The sequence below is a fragment of the Peromyscus eremicus genome, chromosome 4 (genome assembly GCF_949786415.1).
Source record: "Peromyscus eremicus chromosome 4, PerEre_H2_v1, whole genome shotgun sequence".
NCBI lineage: Eukaryota > Metazoa > Chordata > Mammalia > Rodentia > Cricetidae > Peromyscus > Peromyscus eremicus.
This window is the reverse complement of record NC_081419.1, coordinates 6,046,276-6,066,287: the sequence shown is the minus strand read 5'-3', so window position 1 is coordinate 6,066,287 and position 20,012 is coordinate 6,046,276. Positions and strand designations below refer to the sequence as shown.

The following is a 20,012-nucleotide window of genomic DNA, read 5'->3' as shown; positions in this document are numbered from 1 at the left end:
ACAGGCCTTGTCCTACACAGCACTCTGCCTTTCAGTGGCTTCCTGAGTTCTCTGTGATGGGAATCTGCTGTAATTCCCAACTTCAGAGTTCTCTGAGGAGCTCACAGCAACCACAAATACCAGCCTTGAGTCATTTCAAGACAACAAAGAGGGCAAATTTGGTTTCTTGGCTATTAGTCTGACCCTGAGATAATCATAAAGTTTTACAGCAGGCAGTGGTGGTAAATAGAGCAACATACAAACAACTGAAGTCCAGCAGACAGTGTGGCAAGTCCACTGAAAATGAAAACGGAACCTTGGGGAGGCAGGTCTGCTCCACAGTGGCAACAGAGAACAGGAATGCAGTGTGAAAACACAGGGCCTGGAGCTGCTCCCCTTTCCACCGACTATCCAAGAGCACTAGACACAGTGTCCTGAAGACACTGGTCCCTGACAACCCCCAATTCAAGTCAAAGGAATGTCCCCAACATTTCCACAGGAAGGCTAGTGGTTCTACAAGGAATGTGGCTCCAAAACTGTGCAGTGACTAGTGCAGGAGTGGTGTGCACACCCCCCCCCCACACACACACCCCCACCCCCCCCACCCCCACCCCCTCCCACACCCCCACACCCCCACACACACACTCACACACCACACACACACCCACACCCACACCCCCACACCCACACCCCCCCCCACACCCCCCACACCCACACCCACACACACATACACACACACACACACACCACACACACCCCCACACACACTCACACACCTACACCCCCCCCACACACCCACACACCCCCGCGGGATGGGGCTGGCTGGCACCTCTGACAAGGACCTTGCAAGCACAGCTGCCGGCTTCTCAAACACTGTCCCTTCTTTTCCCCAGACAGGGTTTTAGTCCTGCCTGTCCTGGAGCTCACTCTGTAGCCCAGGCTGGCCTCGAACTCACAGAGATCCTCCTGCCTCTGCCTCCCGAGTGCTGGGATTAAAGGTGTGCACCACCACCTCCCGGCCCTGTTCCTTCTTAAAGAAGACAAGTGAACTTCAGAGAATTCAAGTGCTGGAGAGAGGAAGTCAGGGAGGGCACTGTCAATCTCCACACCACCATCATCACACACTGGCCACTAGTACTTGAAATATCAATTTTGGAACCCTGAGAACATAAAAAAAAAACCCAAAAAACAAAAAAACCACCGTAGATATAGCAATCTTCACACCTGACTTATAGCTTAGTGGGTGCCCATGCAACTCTGCACCCAGCAAAATATTCATAGACCATAGTCTGTGAGCTGCAGCCAATTTTCTGGCAAGGTGAAAAATTGCCTTCCTAAAAACTTAGTTGTGGCTGCCTATTCCTCCACAGGGAGAAAAGTCCCATGTGACAGCAGTGCTCTCTCCAGGCAAAGTGCCTCCATGACAGCAAACTGTGGGATGAACACACAGAAGAGCCGTGACATACCCCATGACCACAGAAGGAGTTGCAGGATTGCTCTTCAGTTCCTGGACATTTACCACTTGAGGGACATTCTTCAAAGTTGATTCAGTGAGAGTGCTCACAGCTATGTAGACGGGGAAGAGAGAGAACCACATTAATTCCTGTAAAGGATCAAAAGAAATGAACACCCAGGACATGACCTTGGGCAGAGAGCAGCCTTATAGAAAGGGAACCTACTCAGCAGTGTGGGCAACAGAATACCTGGCTGACCTGTGTTACCAAAGGCCAAGGAATGTACTTCAATGGCAGCTAATAAAACACACTGGCAGAGAGGGACTATTCCCTGGCCAGCGATGTGCAGCAGAACCCAGATCCCAGCCAGACTGCCAGCTCATCTTGAAAGGGATGGCCACACCCAGAGGATTCACAGCCCTCAGTCAGGGCTACTGTCGTCATTCATCTGTCCTCCTTTTCCCACAGGCTTAGCATGGGCAGGCTCTGTGGAAGTGTGCAAATACAAAAGCTGCCTCAAGTGCAAATGACAGTGAGTAAGTGTGAGAACTGAGCTGAGAAAGAGTGAGGGAAGAGGCCCAGGGCCTGGATTAGAGTGAGGGAAGAGGTCCAGGGCCTGGAGTGCAGAGTGAGGGAAGAGGCCCAGGGCCTGGAGGACAGAGTGAGGGAAGAGGCCCAGGGCCTGGAGGACAGAGTGACCACAGGGACACACATCTGACATGGACCTTATTTATTTTTACCTCAGCAGCTTTATCAGTTTTTTTTCTTTTGACTCAGGATCTCATTATTATCTCTCCTAGAACTCACTCTGTAGACCAGGCTGGCCTCGAACTCACAGAGATTCACCTGTCTCTGCTTCCCAGTGCTGGGATTAAACATGTATGCACCACCTCCGATTTTTACTTATTTTTGCCTTACTTGTCCATCGTATTTTATAACCCTTAATGACATTCTGTTATTAACCACCGGAAAGGCCTGAGCAAAGCTCTCTGGTCTCCTGGGCAAACCCAGGCAGCCTAGGATGTGTAGTAACTCTTACTCCTGTCTTCGGAAGAAAAGCTGGGAAAATGCACACAATTCACCTTAACATTTGAAAATGCCTCCATCTTAAAAACTTGCTCCAAAGGACAGTGAAGGTCAGAGCATTTCTTGCTGAGTACACCATCCCAAATCCTGACAGATCTTAACTTTCCAAATCATGTGCTGGACTTGGAACCTCATGAGTGTAATCACAAGATCCCATTTGTCCACGTAATAAAGGGATCATCAAAGACCTATGTGTTCTGAAAGCTTAAATGTCTTCAAGAGTTATCTTGTCGTTACTTTTCATTATTTATTTTAGTTATCTTAAGAAGGTTATGTTTAAACTTAACTTATGGCTGTTTAGCAGTTTTTATTTTTTGCTTTAAAAAAATAATTTATTTTTATTTTATGTTCATTGGTGTTTTGCCTGCATATATGTCTGTGTGAGGGTGTCAGATCTCGGAGTTAAAGACAGTTGTGAGCTGCCTTGTGGGTGCTGGGAATAGAAACCAAGTCTTCTGGAAGAACAGCCAGTGTTCTTAACCACTGAGTCATCTCTCCAAGTCCTGCTTTATTTTTTCTGAGACAGGGCTTCACTCTGTGGCCCACGCAGACCCCCAGTTCACCATACTGCCCAGACTGGTTGTGAACCCGTGACAATCTGCCTACTTCAGCCCCTGAGTGCTCGCATTAGAAGTAGGAGCCACTGTCTGGTTCATAACTCTTTTTTACCTGTCTGAAACCCCCAGGTCTCTCTGAGTCTCCGTAGCGAAGATGTTTGGCATTAATAGTCTTCCAACCCTGGCACTCTTCACACTGGGAATAAGTGACCCTTCCTTGTGGGGGGCCTCTGTGTTTTAAGACTCTTCCTTGCCACCCCCAGGCAGCACTCCTGCTAACTGTCTGGGCCAGGTGGAAGGAGAACAGCCTGACTGAGAACCACTGGCTTGCCAAGCTGACAAGCAGTGATAACTAGCCCTGAGTCCGAGCCCTAGCCTGTTAAGTCCTGCCGAGGTAAGCCCTAACTAGAGACCAGTGATAACATCAGCACAGAACAGTGCATCTGTGAAGGCCGAGCTCCGGTATGTACGGCCTGGGTAACTTTCTCTGCTGACTCTCTCACCGCTGGAACACAAGCAAGCACACTACAGCTACCCTCCCAGTGGATGGGATCCTTAAAATACTGTTCTAATGATGTCAGGTGGTTTAATTTCCAAGACCAAAGCAGAGATCACCAGTCAAAAGTAGCAATTATCAGTGTCAAAACCCATCAATTTCCCATGAAACTAAAGGTGTCACATCTAATACCTCCTCTTCAAAGCAAAAAAAAAACCCCTGAGACCTAGTCTCTGCCTCCCGGGAGCTCTCCTCACAGGGATGAAGGCCATCGAGTTAGCCTTCTATTCTGAGGAGCAGCAACAGAGACAGCTGTCTCCCACCCCAAAGCCTCTCTCCCAGGAATGGAGCTGTAGTCTTTACCTGGTGCCTGATTGGCTATCTGTCGTCTCAGGGCTGCAGCAGCTGCTGCCTGGGGAGCTGCGACAACAGGGTGGGAGGGACCTGGTGCACCATGCTTAACCGTTTTGGTTGCCAGCATTGTGCTGTCGCTCCTTGAGGAATAATTTTGCTGGCTGATGTAGAGACTGAGGGGAAAGAAAAATGGGGTCAGTGAAAGGAACACAGAAAACTTTAAATGGTAAATTCTATTAGGCTGTAGGAAAAATGCTAAAATTAAAATTCTTAAGCACTACAAGCGATCATTTAGAGCAATACAGAGCTGCTTTCTTGTAATGGCTTTGCTCCAGTACCATGTCTTTGCTGGAAGCACTGGCACACAGCCCTGCCCCCACTCCACAGCAGTGAGCGCACAATGCAGATGGCCTCAGTGAGTGACCGCCTCATGGACATGTAGCTTGACAGCCACCCTGCCCCATGGTCACAGTTTTAATTGCCGACTTACTTGAAGAGCTCATTACAGCAGGTGAAGAACTATGAGTCAGGTGAGGCTTAGCAAAAGGCATCGCCTGGGGCAGGAGACTGGGTTGGATAGAAGGTGTGCGGACCACAGGGGCATGTCGATGGACCTGGACCACAGCCTCCTCCTCTTTGCAGGGTGACCGGGCATCTTCTCCCTCCAGAGGCTGAGAGATGGATGATGTGGAGCTGGCTTCATCTAAGTCTTCATAGTACCTCTGAGACAGGAAGGCCGACCGAGACAGGCTGGCTACAGAAGCCCCACCCCGAAGATAACATTAGACAAAGAAACCCAAAAGCTGTGCCATTCTCTAAGAGAGACACACCCAACCTGTAAAGCATTTTCATTACCTTTTACTTTGATGAATGTGAGTATGATGGTTTGGGGCCTTTGCTCAAAGGGGGCTTTAGAAGCTAAGCTGCTAGGTCACAGACAGCCTAACTATCAACGCTGGTGGAACTCTCAGAGGAGAAAAACTGGTGACAGGCCAGCTCACAGGGCAGGGCTGAACACTCATGCATCCCGGCTGCTTTCCAACAGTAACCTCAGAATAACCACAATAGGCTGTCAGAGTGGGAATGGCCTGAGTGTCTCAAAACACATCTAAATGAGCCCAGTGACTCTCAACATGGAATTGATCTCTGGCCTTGTCTGCTCTTCCTTCTTTATATTGTGGGGTCAGGTCTTATGCCACCTTCTACTTAGAACTTCAAATGAATGTTATTACTGTGCACTGGAGAACAACATGCTTAGTCCCCGTTCCTTGCTAAGGTATTCAAAGCAGCATTCTTCCATTGTTGTTTGTCCGTCCTGTAGGCAAATCATGCTACAAGATCTTAATGTCTCAGCGTAAGTGTGACGTAACAGATGCAACTGAAAACCAGGGCCACACACCGGGGCTCTGCTGCCCACAGGACACTATGTCTATTTGGAGTAGTTAAGTACAGCTGTATGTGGTGGCAGACACCTTTAATTCCAGCACTCGGGAGGTAGAGGCAGGTGGATCTCTGTGAGATCAAGGCCAATATGGTTTGCATAGTTCTAGGTCAGCCAGAACTATGTAGACCCAGTCTCAAGTAAGTAGTAAATAAATACATACATAAATAATAAAAATAAATAAATCAAGTGTAAAGACACAAAGTTCTATTTCTCAAATGCACATTTCAAGTACTCAATGGGCAGCAGCCTTTACAAGCTGGACCATGCTGTTATCAAGTATTCTGAGGCAAACAACCTCATGGTGGGCCACTTATATATATGATGTCAGGACCCAAAACGTTAGTTTATTTTCTACCAACAACTTGATACTGTTACTTTTCAATATCAAGAATGTAGATCCTGTGTCTTCCGTTTCTGACCAAACGTTGTTCAGTGGGGCCTTGGGGAAGCCAGCTGAATTAATTTATCTGTGCAATATGGCAGAGCTGTTATTTTTTTGGTCTTTGTTACATTTAACAGTGTTACCTTGTCAAGACATATATATTTATATGATCAGAGTGACCATGAAATTAAAGCTGTATTTGTAAATTCTAAGGATCACCAACAGAGAGGACAAGGACCTCATCCTGCTGCTCCAAGGGACTGTGACCTCCAAGTACTTGACAGTGTATCTTTACCACAGTTCCCACAGAGAAGCCCAGCCAACCCTTGGGGCCAGTCTCCGTCCTGACAGAGGACGCAGCTGAGCCACACAGTGCCTGAACTTGCCTGCACATGCTGCAGCGGTCGATGCTATTAGGAGCACTAGGTCCACAGTGATCTGTTGCAGCACACAAAGAAAACTAACACAAAGCCCTCACGGAGCCATTACCCTGTCTCTCACTAAATAGTTCAGGAAAAACAAAAAAGGGAACAGGGTTGGCCGTGGGTTCAGTCTAAAACACTTGTCTAACATGTACAGCCTGGGTTTGACCCTCAGTACCAAAACAGTCCTAACAACAATTCTACTGTAGTGTACAGAGGGAGGGAGAGGTGATGTAACGGTGGGAAATAGTGACTGGCAAAGACAGACAGACACTCCTTTAGCTACAACGGGACCACGCTGGACAAACCCACTCTAAGCTGAAGAAACAAGTCAGAAGGGCACCCGATCCATAGAGGCTGCCAAACATCACAGCTTAGTCTGGTCTACGTTCAATGTGCTCAGAAGCTCACAGGAACCTACCGCTGGGCAAAGTCACCCAACAGAAAGCTTATTTTATAAGTACGGAGTACTTTGGTAATTTTCTGAACACTGCCTTGAAATTGGAAGACAGAATGGCTACAGGAGCACATTTTTTCCCACAGTAAAGAAAGGGAAGTCAAACCCGTGTTACGACATGGATCATCCCACATAGGTGAAAGGTAATAGGTGCTCAGTGACTAGATTCTTAGAGGTTTCTTTTTTCAAAATAATACATTAAAAATGACATAAACATAAAATAGATAAGATTTTAAAAATACATGCAAAGATATAATTTCCACATATTCCCACATAACATATTCTTTAAGAAGAGGGAATGTGGTGAGTGCAGAGAGGTGTGCATGGGCGTGTGGAAACTGGAACAGGACATTTCCACTGTCGCGTTCTACCTTATTACTGAGTCACAATTTGCTACTTTGGTTAGGCTAGTCAGTCAGTGACATCTAGGGCTTAGCCTGCCTCCACCCCGTAATGCTGGGTGCTGAGGGTGTGATCTCAGGGCTGCATGCCCGCAGAACAGGCTTTCTTACTGAGCCGTCTCTTCAGCCCCAAGAGTCTTTCTAAGAAGCTGGCATGTTCTTGTTCTCTTGTTCTCTCTCTCTCTCTCTAAGAAAAATTTAAGATTTATTTAGCTGCACTGGCGTTTTTGCCTGCATGTATATCTATGTAAGGTGTCAGATACCCTGGAACTGGAGTTACAATTGTGAGCTGTCATGTGGGTGCTGGAAATTGAACCCAGATCCTCCAGAAGACCAGTCAATGCTCTTAACTGCTGAGCAATCACTCCAGCCCCTATGTTCTGTTTCTTAACTTTAGTAGACATTACATTCATTTTTGTTTTGTGCACTTTTTTGTGTATTATATTACAATTTTAAAATTTAATAAAATTTATATGTAGCTGGACAGTGGTGGTGTACATCTTTAATCTCAGTACTCAGATCTGAGTTTGAGGCCAGCCTGGTCTACAGAGCTAGTTCTAGGACAGCCAGGGCTAAACAGAGAAACCCTGTCTCAAAAAAGAAGGCAAAAAAGTTTATGTAAACTATGGGTGGTGGCAGTGTCTGGCATCCTAGCATTTAGGAGGTGGAGACAGTTTATATATAATGAACACTGTTCAGAGTTCCTAAGTTTATCGTCGTTTTTCACTATACCGAGTTCCTGAGAGACAGTCTGGACTACATCTTCAAAACAAAGCTTCCATACCTGGGTTACCCTCCCTAGCACGTGCTATTGTAATTCCACAAGTACACTGTGCCGCTTCCGTGACGTTTATGCTCTTTATTCACATTTTGAGTGGTCGGACCTTGTTACCTTATTTATCTCTACCTGGAACCGAGGTAGGCAATCACATTTGCTGAATAAACAAACAGTTACATAACCCTCCCGCCTAAGGACTCAACCATAAAGATACAATCAGATCTGAGTGATGATGTTTTACATAACCTCCCGACAACACCAGGGCTAACAAGACCGGGTAAATGTGTGATGGCTTTCTAACACATGATGTGGGCTACAGTCAGGATCAGGCACATGGTCAAAGGGTACAAACAGAGTGGAAAAAAGGTCCTGAGAAGTTTGATTATGGTGGCATTAGCTGCAGATAACAGGCATTGGTGCCTGTCTGGTTGGTTTTTTGTTTTTTTCTGTCAACTTGGCATTAAGCTAGAATTATAAGTGAAGAAGAAATTTCAACTGAAAAAATGCCTCCATAGGACTGGCCTATAGGCAAGTCTGTGGGACATTTTCTTGGTGGATGATTGCTGTGGGAGGGTCCAGCTGACTGTGGGCATTGCCACCCACCTGCTGATGGTACCAGGTGCTATAGGAAAGCAGGTTGAGCAAGGCAGAGGAACAAGTCAGGAAGCAGCACTCCTCCATGGCCTCTGCATCAGCTCCTCCTCCAGGGTCCTACCTTGAGTCCCTGTCCTGACTTCCCCAGATGATAAACCACATGCTGAAAGATGAAATCAACCCTCTCCTTTCCAAGTGGATTTTGGTCATAGTTTTTTTTTGTTTGTTTGTTTGGTTGGTCGGTTGGGTTTTTTTTCCTCACAGAAACAAAAATCCTAACTAAGACAGTACCACAGACCTGGAAGGTGCAGTGGACAGTATGGGGAAGCCTTAGAATGTGAGGCGCTAGAACAGAAAGGGTGGCCTGATGGAGCTAAGGAGATGACTCAGCGGCCAACAGTACATGCTGTGGAAACAGGAGGACCCAGAATGGAGCCACCCAGCTCCAGTTAGAGATTCTGTCTCAAGGGAGTAAGACAGTGACCAAGAACTGTGTGCTTGACACGCTCATGTGTGCTTACATTTTCTTCCCCCCAAAAGCAGTGGCCTGAGCAGAGATGGTCAAGGAAGAGTGTCTGTTGAAATCTTCTGTAGGAAGAAGACTTAAGAAGCAGCTCCAAGCTGGGTGCGGCAGCACACACCTTTACTCCTAGTACTTGGGAGGCAGAGGCAGGCAGATCTCTGAGTTCGACGCCAGCCTGGTCTACAGGACAGCCAGGACTGTTGCACAGAGAAACCCTGTCAGGGGTGGAGCAGGGGAGGAGCAGCAGCTCCAACAGGAAAGGACTAAAATGGCAGAGATTGGAAAACACTGTGCTGGAGGTCATACGCAGTGCTGAAAATCACCAGGGCAATGGCACAACGTAATCTTAGCTTTGGAAAATGAAACACATTTGAGTTTCAGGCTGGCTTGAGCTATATGAGACCCTATCTTTAAAAAAAAAAAAAAAGGGCCGGGCGGTGGTGGCGCACGCCTTTAATCCCAGCACTCGGGAGGCAGAGCCAGGCAGATCTCTGTGAGTTCGAGGCCAGCCTGGACTACCAAGTGAGTTCCAGGAAAGGTGCAAAGCTACACAGAGAAACCCTGTCTCGAAAAACCAAAAAAACCAAAAAAAAAAAAAAAAAAAAAAAAAAGGAAAAATTAAGGGATAGGGATGTAGCTCAATGGTTTTGGTAGAGACCCCTGGTATGTGCTAGGTTCTAGGTTTTACCACCAACACTGAAAGAAAAAAAAAGTTAGGGAATTTTAGATAGAAATTTAAAAAGAACCTTCTATCTCTTATATTGTTGCTTTTCAGCAAGTTTTGAAAAAATACGTTATTTACTTGCTGTGTGGTGTGCGCGCCACGCTGAACACGTGCAGGTCAAAGGACGGCAAGAGTCAGCTCTTCCTCCACTACGCAGACGTCATCTCCTTTACTCCCTAGTCCCTACTTACCAGTCCCTTAGCAAGCACTTCAATCATCACTGCCTAACCTATAGTTTTTCCCTAGGAAGGCTTTTCTCAAGGGTAATGTTGCGAAGAACCCATCAAAGCTTTGAGGCTAGGCTCCAACTCGGCCAACCCCAAGCCATTCTGTATCATTATCATCTAACGGAGAGACTGCATGGTATCAAAGCCCCAAGAATCACCTTGAGTTGTTTCGTCCAAAATGTAAGTACTGCTTCTTATCTTAGTCCGGTACATATGATTCTGAGAATGTTTTCTTCATCTTTCATTCACTGGTTAACCCACCTCCACTGTGCCCTAGCACTACACAGCTAACGTTGAGAACTTCAGGATCAGTTCTCTTTACCTGGAGCAGTGGACCTCACTGGAGGGGTCTTCCTTTTGGCCAAGAAGTTCCTCAGTTGGGCCTGTTTCGCAGGGGACAGTTTAGCTGCAAAAAAATTCATCAACCCATAAATGCTAAGATTCACTTTAAAAAGCCAGGTTAGATCATGAACTATGCCAGCGGTCTGAGAGGAAGCATTTACCTGGCACTCTGGGAGACGGCTTGGTGTGAGATTCAATGGTAGTTTTGAGCAGGCTTTCAAGGTCACTGTCAAAACTGAAACAGGGCAGTGTTACATCCAAACCAACCATGAGAAGGCTGAGGCTAAGTGGTATACACTGTTCTCAATATCTAAGCCCAAGAGATTACAGAATATTCACTAGAGACACAGCCGCCCAACAATACACAGGGGGAAAGCGAACAACCTCAGCACTACATTCTCCCGCACTAAGCCTAACATGGTGCCTTAGCAGAAAGGATGACGAAATTACACACGCCTAAAGCAGAAACACAACACCGACAGGGTAAGTTCAAAGTAACCGGCTAACTGCAAGGATCCGCACAGCTCCACACTAGAGCAGAACAGCAAATCTGGGCTTCTGAAGGAAGTTAGAAAATATAACCCTATTAGTTATTGGCTAGAAAACTGCCTCGGTGTTACTATGGAAACTGCTGTGCCTGTTGAGAACCTGCTTCATCAGACACAGCACTCCATGCATTACAGACTTAAGCCAACACACACCCTGAAGGCAGGCACTGTCACCCTTCCTTTCAATCAAGCAAAGGAACCAGAGGTCAGAGGGGTTGTCGAACCTGACCAGGACAGCATAGCTGTTTTCAAACGCATGCCTCACATGCTCATGTACTCTCTGGGCACCTCCCCCACGCACCAGCAGTCACTTGCACACCTGTGAGTGCTGCTTTGAGTTGAAAGTGTTGAGGGTAGGTTCCACGGGGATGTCTGGTTATAGAGACGGAGCTGCTGCAGACTGTCCACCAGGTGATTCAACCTCTTCCTCTGTTGGTTGATGATTTCCCGGTTGTTGGCTAGTGTGTTAAAAAGTGTCTCTCGTTCTGGCACAAGCAGGCGCCTGGGGGCAATAAGGAAAAGAATAGATACAAATAGTGCCTTTCTACACCACAACCCACGGGGCTGCAATTCTAACAGGGGAAATAATAAAATGGAAAACCACCCGCAGACAAGAAACATCGAGAACATACAGAGCAGAGGGAGGGCATGAGGGGCCTGCAGCAGAGCACAGTACAGACTGGGCAAAGCTGGAGGTACTGAGGAAGAAGAGAGTGGGCGGGAGCCAGGAACCAGCACGGGCAACCCTGCAGCTGCCCACTGAGAGCCGAGGGTCTCTGCGGAAGCCACACTCCCTAAGGGAACAAAGCAGGCTCCCTGGAAGCATGTGGGAGCCAGTCATGGCTCAGACTGCTGATGGGGACAGTAGAGGTGCTACGAGCTGGGCGATCATTTCCCCCAGAGAATTAAAGATGTGTGGGTGCTACTGGATGGCAGGTCTAAGGCCAGAGAGACACCAGTCTAGATTCCTTTGTTTTTCATTATAAACCTTTAACCACTGATAAAAATGTTTCTATTAACGTGAGGAAAAAAATTTAGAAATAAAACAAAACTGGCAGTCCTATGTGACCAGCTGGTTTGTTTGCTCTTGTCTGTCTGTCCATCTACCACCACAGAACTGATTGAGAATGAAAGCTGCTGATGCACAACAGAAACTTCCAGTTTTATTTCCTTTCTCAGAACCACAGAGAAGAGCAAGGCAGCCAAGTGAGTGACTCTAGCTGGTATAGGGTAAGCTTTAGAGAGGGCTGAAAATAGAGACATGCCAAGAAACAGAAACCGTGCCCAGCACTTGAACTCTGCAGAAAGGGAACTGAGCGTGCAGTGAGTGGGCAGCGCACGGGAAGGAAGCTGGCTCCTGCTGGTGTGTGCAGTTTTGGAAAGCCAGTCTGTTGTTGTTGTTGTTTGATTGACTGTTTTCTTAGACAAGGTTTCTCCGTGTAGCCCTGGCTGTCCTGGAACTCACTCTGCAGACCAGGCTGTCCTTGAACTCACAGAGATCCACCTGCCTCTGCCTCCCGAGTGCTGGGATTAAGGGCGTGCGCCATCACTGCCTGGTGGAAAGCCTACTTATTAAGCAAAGAGGAACACAGCTGGAAAGGAGAGCAGACACCTCACTGTCTCATCACAACTAGTGTAGTAAGCTATGACATCTGTAATGGCCCAAACACCTGTGTGCGCATGGGCTCCAGTCTACAAAAACCTCCCTGGGCAGAGTCGGGGAGAACTCAGCCTGCCACACCCCCCCCCCCCTCAAGCTGAGGGTCCTTTGATTGGGCTTTTCAGCCCGCTCCACCCAGCATGGTGATATTTATTTACTTCTCCTTACTAAACTATACACACACTACTTCTGTCCCCAACAAGACACCCACTGTCGCAAGAAAAAGCTCCATGATCCCATACCTTTATAACAAAACACACTCAGTCTTTGTTTCCATACAGGGCTAATCACTAATTAAGTGTGTCAAAAACCTAACATTTTTAAGGGCTGACATACTCCAATTTCTGTGAATACTTCCTTGTTCTTGGCATACTGCAGTCTATCCTGTCCACAGAATAGAAGCACAAACCAGACAGGACAGGTAGCAAGGCCGCATGCTCTTTTGTGTCTTCACCACTTGTCAAAGCCTTTTAACTAGCCACACTCTAATTAGGATTTTTTTCTCAAAGCCAATGTGCTCATGCATACATCCCCAGCCCTTGAAGACTGAGACAGGCGGAAGGCCAAGTGTTCCAGGCCATCCAGGACAATAAAAGGTGAGACCTTTTCACAAAGAGCAGAATAAAACAAACAAAAAAAGAAAAAAAGTTCTTGTCCTCTTGAGAAATATTTTCTCAAGAGGACAACTTGGAAGACTGACAAATGTACAAGGGGATTGCTCTCTGTTTTCTAAGGTTAATTTACCGTGTGTGTGTGTGTGTGTGTGTGTGTGTGTGTGTGTGTGTGTGTGTGTGTGAGAGAGAGAGAGAGAGAGAGAGAGAGAGAGAGAGAGAGAGAGAGAGAGAGAGAGTGTGTATTTAGAGTACCATGGACATACAGAGCTTGTGAAAGAAAGAAAAGGGTCAGAGCCCTGGAAACTGGAGTTACAGGTAGCGATAAGGTACCCAATGTGGGTGCTGGAAACTGAACTCAGGTCCTCTGGAAGAGTAGCCAGCACTCTTAACCACTAAGCCATCCTCTCCAGCCCCAAGGAGAATTCTCTTAATCAAACATTGTGACTACGTGTGAATCTACCCACAGATCTGCTCCCTCTTTCCTACATTTGTACCTTCCCACTGAAGTCATCTGAAATGCTTTTCAATTATTTTATACATTTGATACAAGATTAAAAGCATCTAATGTAATCTGAGAACATGCTATTCAGCAACTACAATGTATTTTGTTTGTTTGTTTTTCAAGACAGGATTTCGTAGCTCTGGCTGTCCTAGAACTCACTCTGTAGACCAGGCTGGCCTTGAATTCACAAGAGATCTGCCTGCCTCTGCCACCCTAGTGCTGGGATTAAAGGTATGGGTACCCACCCCCTATTACTGCATAGTATTTTATATACCTTCTTGATGCTTGGGTTTTTCTGTGATGCTAGGGATTGAACATGTATACACACATACAACAAATCAACTGCTTTATCGATGAGCTACATCCCCAGTCCTAATGAAATTCCTATTCTTATCGTTCTAAAACGATGTGATATGCATTGTTTTATATAATCACTACAACTATCATTTAGTGCTTGTGTAATGAACTTTTAGGAATGAACTGAGTAACCAAGAGGAAGCACACCTGTGAGATTTTTCCCTGGGCTCCCACAGAAGGCAGTGGCCACGACACAGCCCACTCACCTCTGTCTTCTCTTCTGCTCCAGATGCCGGTCCCACTCTAGGTCTAGAACATCATTCACATCCTGAACAGCAAATTTCACATACTGATGAAGGCGGCGGATTTCCTACCAGAAAAAATTAAAAGGCAAATGACTCATTTTTCTGGTAGCTGGGGAGATGCATTAAAGTAGTAAAAATAATTTTGAAATACTTCCATATTAAGAACTATACGAACAAGGAAAACACTAGGTTTTACTATAACCACTAAATAGAAACCATTTAATGAAATGAAAAATGGAAATTCCACTTCTCCAGTCGTATAACAGAAAAGGAAAGGGAAAGGGAACGGGTGTGGCAGCCTCAGGCCAGGACAGGCTGGGATGGCCTGCTGCACTCCCTCACTGTGCACCCATTCAGTTCTTTCCCATCATGAAATGAACTGGAAAGGAGACAAGATGATTCAACAATGGTGCTGAGAATAACTCTGACCCTAGCGACTCACAGCACAGAACACAGGCCACCTCCCACTGGAGGAGCACGTCTCCACCACCACTACTACAGTTCTTCCCAGCTGTTAAGCCTGTAGTGGCGCTCTCTCAGCTGGGGGCATAGTTAACCATCATGGCTACGTAATTTGACTCTCAAAATTCAAAGCAAAACGGAAACATTCCATCAAGTAAGTGCACAGACACTGAGCAGCTCCCAGGAAAGTGCTTCACACATGGCACAGATCTGACTGTGCTGAAACGCATTTCACAAATATTCTTGGAGAAGTGTTATGTCTCAACTGAAAACAGAAAATGTCATTTAGAAAAAGCCAAGCTGAGTCCAGGGAGGCAGCAGTAGCCTCAAAGACTAGATGACTAGAGGAGCCCCCCCCCCCCCCCCCTCTGACCTCGGGGCCATACTAGCTGAAGCCCTTTCTTCCAAATGCCTTCCACCTGGGCGGAGCTACAAGAACCAACACTTCTTCAAAGGCCAGCTGCAAACCACTCTCGGTGGCTTCCTCCCTCTCATCTCTGGTCCGATGACAACCCATACACATGGAAATTCTAGGTCCATCTCCCTGACTTTCCCTCCCCAGTTTCAGAACTGCACGCTGTAGCACAGCGGCTAAGAGCAGAGGCGCAGGCTGGCTTTAGTAGTATGATCCCTGGAAGTCGCAGCAAAGCTGCGTACCCTTGCTGTGCCTGTGGTTAAGTGTCCATCACATTTCCTGCCATTATCTGTTCGGCGCAATGAAAGGTGACAGTTTTTCCTTTCTCAGTATGGAAGCTGAATGCTTTCCTCTTGGCCAGGCAACTGGGGCAGAGGTGCAAGGCTTGTGTGAGGACTGAAGAGGACTGCCTGGGGGGAGCGGCGGAGGCGCTGCAGTCTGAGAGAGAGCAGCCCTCCAAGGAAATACCACAAGGGGGAGTAAGAGCTGCCAAGGATCCCAGGAAATCACCTTGAGCCTTCCAGGTCCTAGGAGGTCTCCGGGCACGGGACAGAACACTATGGAAGTCCACATGCACAGACACAGTCTGAGTGAGGAGAATCAGGGCTGCCCCCACACTGCCCTGGGACTCCAGTGAGTGGAAGGGAAAGATGCCCCAAGCACACTGAGGCAAACAGAACAAGCCAACCAGCTAGAGCAGACATGACGACGAAGAGTGACCAGGAAATGTACCTCTGCCAGAGCAGGGCAGCTGACAGAGCCCCGCAGGGCTATCCCACAGCAGCACGAGCTCAGGCCACAGACCTTCTTAGCTCAGGAAGTGGGGTCTCGTTTCGGAACCAACAGCTCTCACCCTGAGAACGACTGCAGGATACTTTCTGTTCCTGCTTTTGAGAAGTTCTTCATTTAGTAGCCCAGGCTGGCCTCAAACTCACCATGCTCCTTCCTCTGTCTCCTGAATGAGGAGGTATGTGCCACCACAGAGTTACTAGCTGCTTTCATAGACTGGAAATAATATTAAAAAAAAAAAAAAATACCAGGCTGGAGAGCTGTCTCAGAGGTTAAGAACACTGGCTGCTCTTCCAGAGGTCCTGAGTTCAATTCCCAGCAACCACATGGTGGCTCACAACCACCTGTAATGAGATCTGGTGCCCTCTTCTGGCCTGCAGGCAGAACACTGTATACATAATAAATAAATAAATCTTAAAAAAAAAAAAATCTACCAGACCACCTGACACGCTGCCAATGTAATATTATTCATGATTTATGAAGTCCTATGTTAACAAAGAATTTTATGAAGTTCAAAGCTTGAAGTCTATCTTTAAAATTTTAAAATTTAAATTTAAAAAAAGTGTACCATTTTCTCTGATACAAGTAATTTTATGTCTGGGCAGTGGTGGCGCACACCTTTAATCCCAGCACTCAGGAGGCAGAGGCAGGTGCATCTCTATGAGTTTGAGGCTAGCCCAGTCTTCAAAGTGAGTTCTAGGACAGCCAAAGCTGTTACACAGAGAAACCCTGTCTTGAAAAACCAAAACCAACCAAACATAACAACACAGTAAGTGTATGGAAACGCACAGCAAGTTATCAGCAGAAGACAGCAGCTTGCTAAAGGGACATCCCCAAACCCCCAGCTCAGAACCACAGCCACAGCGTCAGCTCACTGCTTCCGGACTCTTCTCAACAGACTAAGGCCTTACCCACCTGGAGCTGAGCTTCACTCTTGGGATCCAGAGGTCTTTTATAAAGCAGGTGCAGATACCCAGAGTCCTGGTTTCTTCCGTTCTGTTCTCTGGCTTCTTCAACACCAGCAAAGCCCTCCAGCAAAGTGGTTTTCAGGGCAGTTATGTCTCCATGAAGAGACTAGGAAAGGCAGAGAAGCACTGACTCAACCACTATGTTGCCCAAAACAAAACCTGTGTAGACCCAGGAGGGTGAGAGTCTCAACTATTCTAGTTACCTTAAAAAATTTCATTGTCCCATGCACAAAACCATTTTGTCCCATAAACAGCTTTTTGTTTTGTGTTGTAGGGGGTGTAAAAACTCTTCGATCATGTTTCTTGCTTCAGTGACTATAGGACAAATTAAAAATCCTAAATCCTGAGAAAAAAATTCATTGCTTAGAAAGATAGTCATTTAAAAAAATTTTTTTTTAATTTTAAAATTTTATATGTCCAAGTGTTTGCCTTGTGTGCCACACTGAGCGCCTGGTGCTGGAAGAGGTCAGAAGGGAGTGTCATATTCCCTCGGTCTGGAGTTATAGACAGCTGGGAATTACCATGTGCGAGCTGGAAATCGAACCCAGGTCCTCTGGAAGAGCAGCCAGGGTTCTTACCTACTGAGCTAGCTCTTCAGGTCCTAATGTTTTTGTTTTTAATTACCCTTTCTCCTGTCTTTAAAAGTACAGCTTCTGATGACTTGTGGAAACCAAGAAGAGCAGAGGCAGGGCTCACAACCCAGCTCCAAGAGGACATCACTAACACCAGGGATTTTCTCTTTTCAAGCTGTTGTTTAAGACCAGAAGACTAGAGGAGACGCACGAAATGGCAATATCACTTACTAAACAGAGACTTTCAAACGCTCACTTGTCCTTTTAAGCCTCCCTTCCTAAGGAGCAAAAGGGAGGGGGTCACAATATGGCTAGGCAGGGAAGCCGTGAGGACTTCCTGAGAGGATCTCGGAAAGCACACACAGTGCCTGATGGAGTGAGTACACAGTGACCAGAGTAACAGGAAATAATGCTTAAGCAGCAAACGGTTGACAGTTTGTACTGTACATGCTCCAAAAAATCTTAACTCAATGCTACACAAGAAACACTCACAGTATACTTAAGTTAAATAAACAACTCTACCAACTTTTACGGAGTGCCAAGTATGTGTTACAGAGGGAGATACTATGATCTCACACAGACAGCTAGGATAGCTTTGGTATCAGCTCTGACAGTCCTGAATTCAGCAGCACTGACGGTCCTCAGAGAACACAATGGTTCATACCAGCGTCTGGACTGACAGAACCCTCTCTAAAAGCCCCTTCTACCCAGGGAAGATATCCACGGCTACCAACCTCTGTGGCCTCTCGAATCTCGAAGAGGAAGGTGTGCAAGTCATCCGACTCTGTCCGCAGCATCTTCATCTCGTCCACGGTGCCAACCTGGAAACAGGCTTTGGAGGTCCGGGCCTTTAGCTCCTCCAGCTCTTTCTGGAAGTGTGCGATCTGTGAGAACCGTGAACCAGGAGACAACTGGTCTGAGTGGCAGCAGGAACAGCACTGCTTCCACGGTTTCAAGACAGCTGTACAGGGCTGGGCCAGGCCCTGATGTTAGATACCGGCCATGTGTGGAGGAGACGGCACTTAGGCCACCCCAGCCTCACTGCCAGAGCTACTCTCACCAAAATAATGCCCCAGCAGCAAACTCACCTCCTCTCCAATTCCAGCCATCACAGGGTCTGAATCTTTCCACTCATGTCCCTGCTTCTCTGTGACAGGAGGCTGAAGTGACTTGGCCTGAAACACAAGGCAAAAGGCTAAGAGACGGGCTCCACCCCACAAGCTCTAGTTCCTAGCAGCAGTCCTATGAGGCCACCACGGGGAGCGCTCCGGCACTGTGTCTCCACTCCGGAAACGTGTGCACTAGGCCTCCGTTTTGCCCAGGATATACTCCACATGGTAAAAATCATGAGCAGTTATGACAACATCACTCAGGGAACTTGTTCAGGGACAAGGCGAACAGTAAGGAAACCTGCTAACGATTTCTGCTGGGGAGGAACGGGAAACCTGGAGAATGTGGCACTGAGAGCCAAAAAAGTTCTCCTTCGGTGGGGGAAGGAGTTCTACCATCTGAACGGGAACGTGATGAGAGAGAAGATATGGACAGCACAGGCAAACACCTTCCAGGCAGCAAGGACAGCATAGGGGCTAAAGGAGAAAAGACGGGTAAATGCAGGTCTGAAAGTCATGTGCTTGAGGAAGCTAAGCAGGGCCGGGCAGTAGTGGAGCGCACTTAAACTCCAGCACTCGGAGGCAGACCAGTTCAAGGCTAGTCTCATCTACAGAGTGAGTTCCAGGACAGCCAGGGCTACACAGAGAAACCCTGTGTAGAAAAACCAAAAAAGACAGGGGGGGAGGGGGGGGAAAGGCAGTAGCAGTTAAGTGCTAAGCAGGACAGGAAGAAGAGAGACAGGTCGGAGAGGCAGGCAGTCCAAGTGTCCATGGACACACCATGGAGTTCGGGTTCTACTGCAGCCATGTCGGAAAACTACTACGGGTGTTTCAGAAGTGTTTGAATGAAATCTGATTTACCATTTTAAAAAGACCCTCTTGCTACTCAAAGAAGAGGGATGACAGCAAGAAGTAGAAGCCAAAAAGGGTAGAGCAGTCAGGACAGCAAGAGAAAAGAGACAGACAAGCCTACCACAGGATGTATGCCCAGAACGTGACAAGACTGACGTGGCCTGGAGTGGGAAGAAGTACTACCAACAGAGAAAGGGGACCAAGGTGCTTTTGGTCCTGCACCTGTGCAGGCCCTGCTTTGTCAGTGCTGCTTCTGGAGGTGGAAAAGCTGCTCAGATGGAGCCGTGCTGGGAACGAGAAAAACATCCAGTTACACTAAACTAAAGATCTTGTATCCATAGGTGATGCAAAGAGGATAGATAGACCGTATCTGCTTTGCTGTGTCTGTGTCTTTCCTATGATACAGATCAGTGAGAAGACAGATATATGCTGAACATGCACAAGACCCTAGAGTCAACCACACACATGACCATCAGTTAAGACAGACCATCCATCCCAGTTATCAGCTTTGTCATGACACAGCCTAGAGTCAGTGAGAGGGAAGCCTCGATGGAAGAATTACCTCCATCAGACTGCCTGTGAATATGTCTGCAGGGATGTCCGATGCAGGAGGGCCCAGCCTACTACAGGCAGTAGTAGCCATAGGCAAGTAGTTGTGAACTGTGTAAGAAAACTGAGCACAAGCCAGGCTGAGAGCCA

The 20,012-nt window shown here is 47.1% G+C and overlaps 1 protein-coding gene across 1 annotated transcript in view; it reads right to left on the bottom strand.

Annotated features, from left to right (window-relative positions):
* The window catches only part of Nup214 (nucleoporin 214), an 84,843-nt gene that overhangs the window by 41,562 nt on the left and 23,269 nt on the right, over window positions 1-20,012 (bottom strand). Inside the window, 11 exon segments of the mRNA XM_059260039.1 lie at window positions 1,446-1,545; window positions 3,936-4,064; window positions 4,067-4,099; window positions 4,417-4,680; window positions 10,201-10,284; window positions 10,382-10,455; window positions 11,088-11,270; window positions 14,108-14,211; window positions 16,728-16,886; window positions 18,087-18,236; window positions 18,441-18,527. Of these exon segments, the coding sequence (XP_059116022.1) occupies window positions 1,446-1,545; window positions 3,936-4,064; window positions 4,067-4,099; window positions 4,417-4,680; window positions 10,201-10,284; window positions 10,382-10,455; window positions 11,088-11,270; window positions 14,108-14,211; window positions 16,728-16,886; window positions 18,087-18,236; window positions 18,441-18,527 (1,367 nt within the window).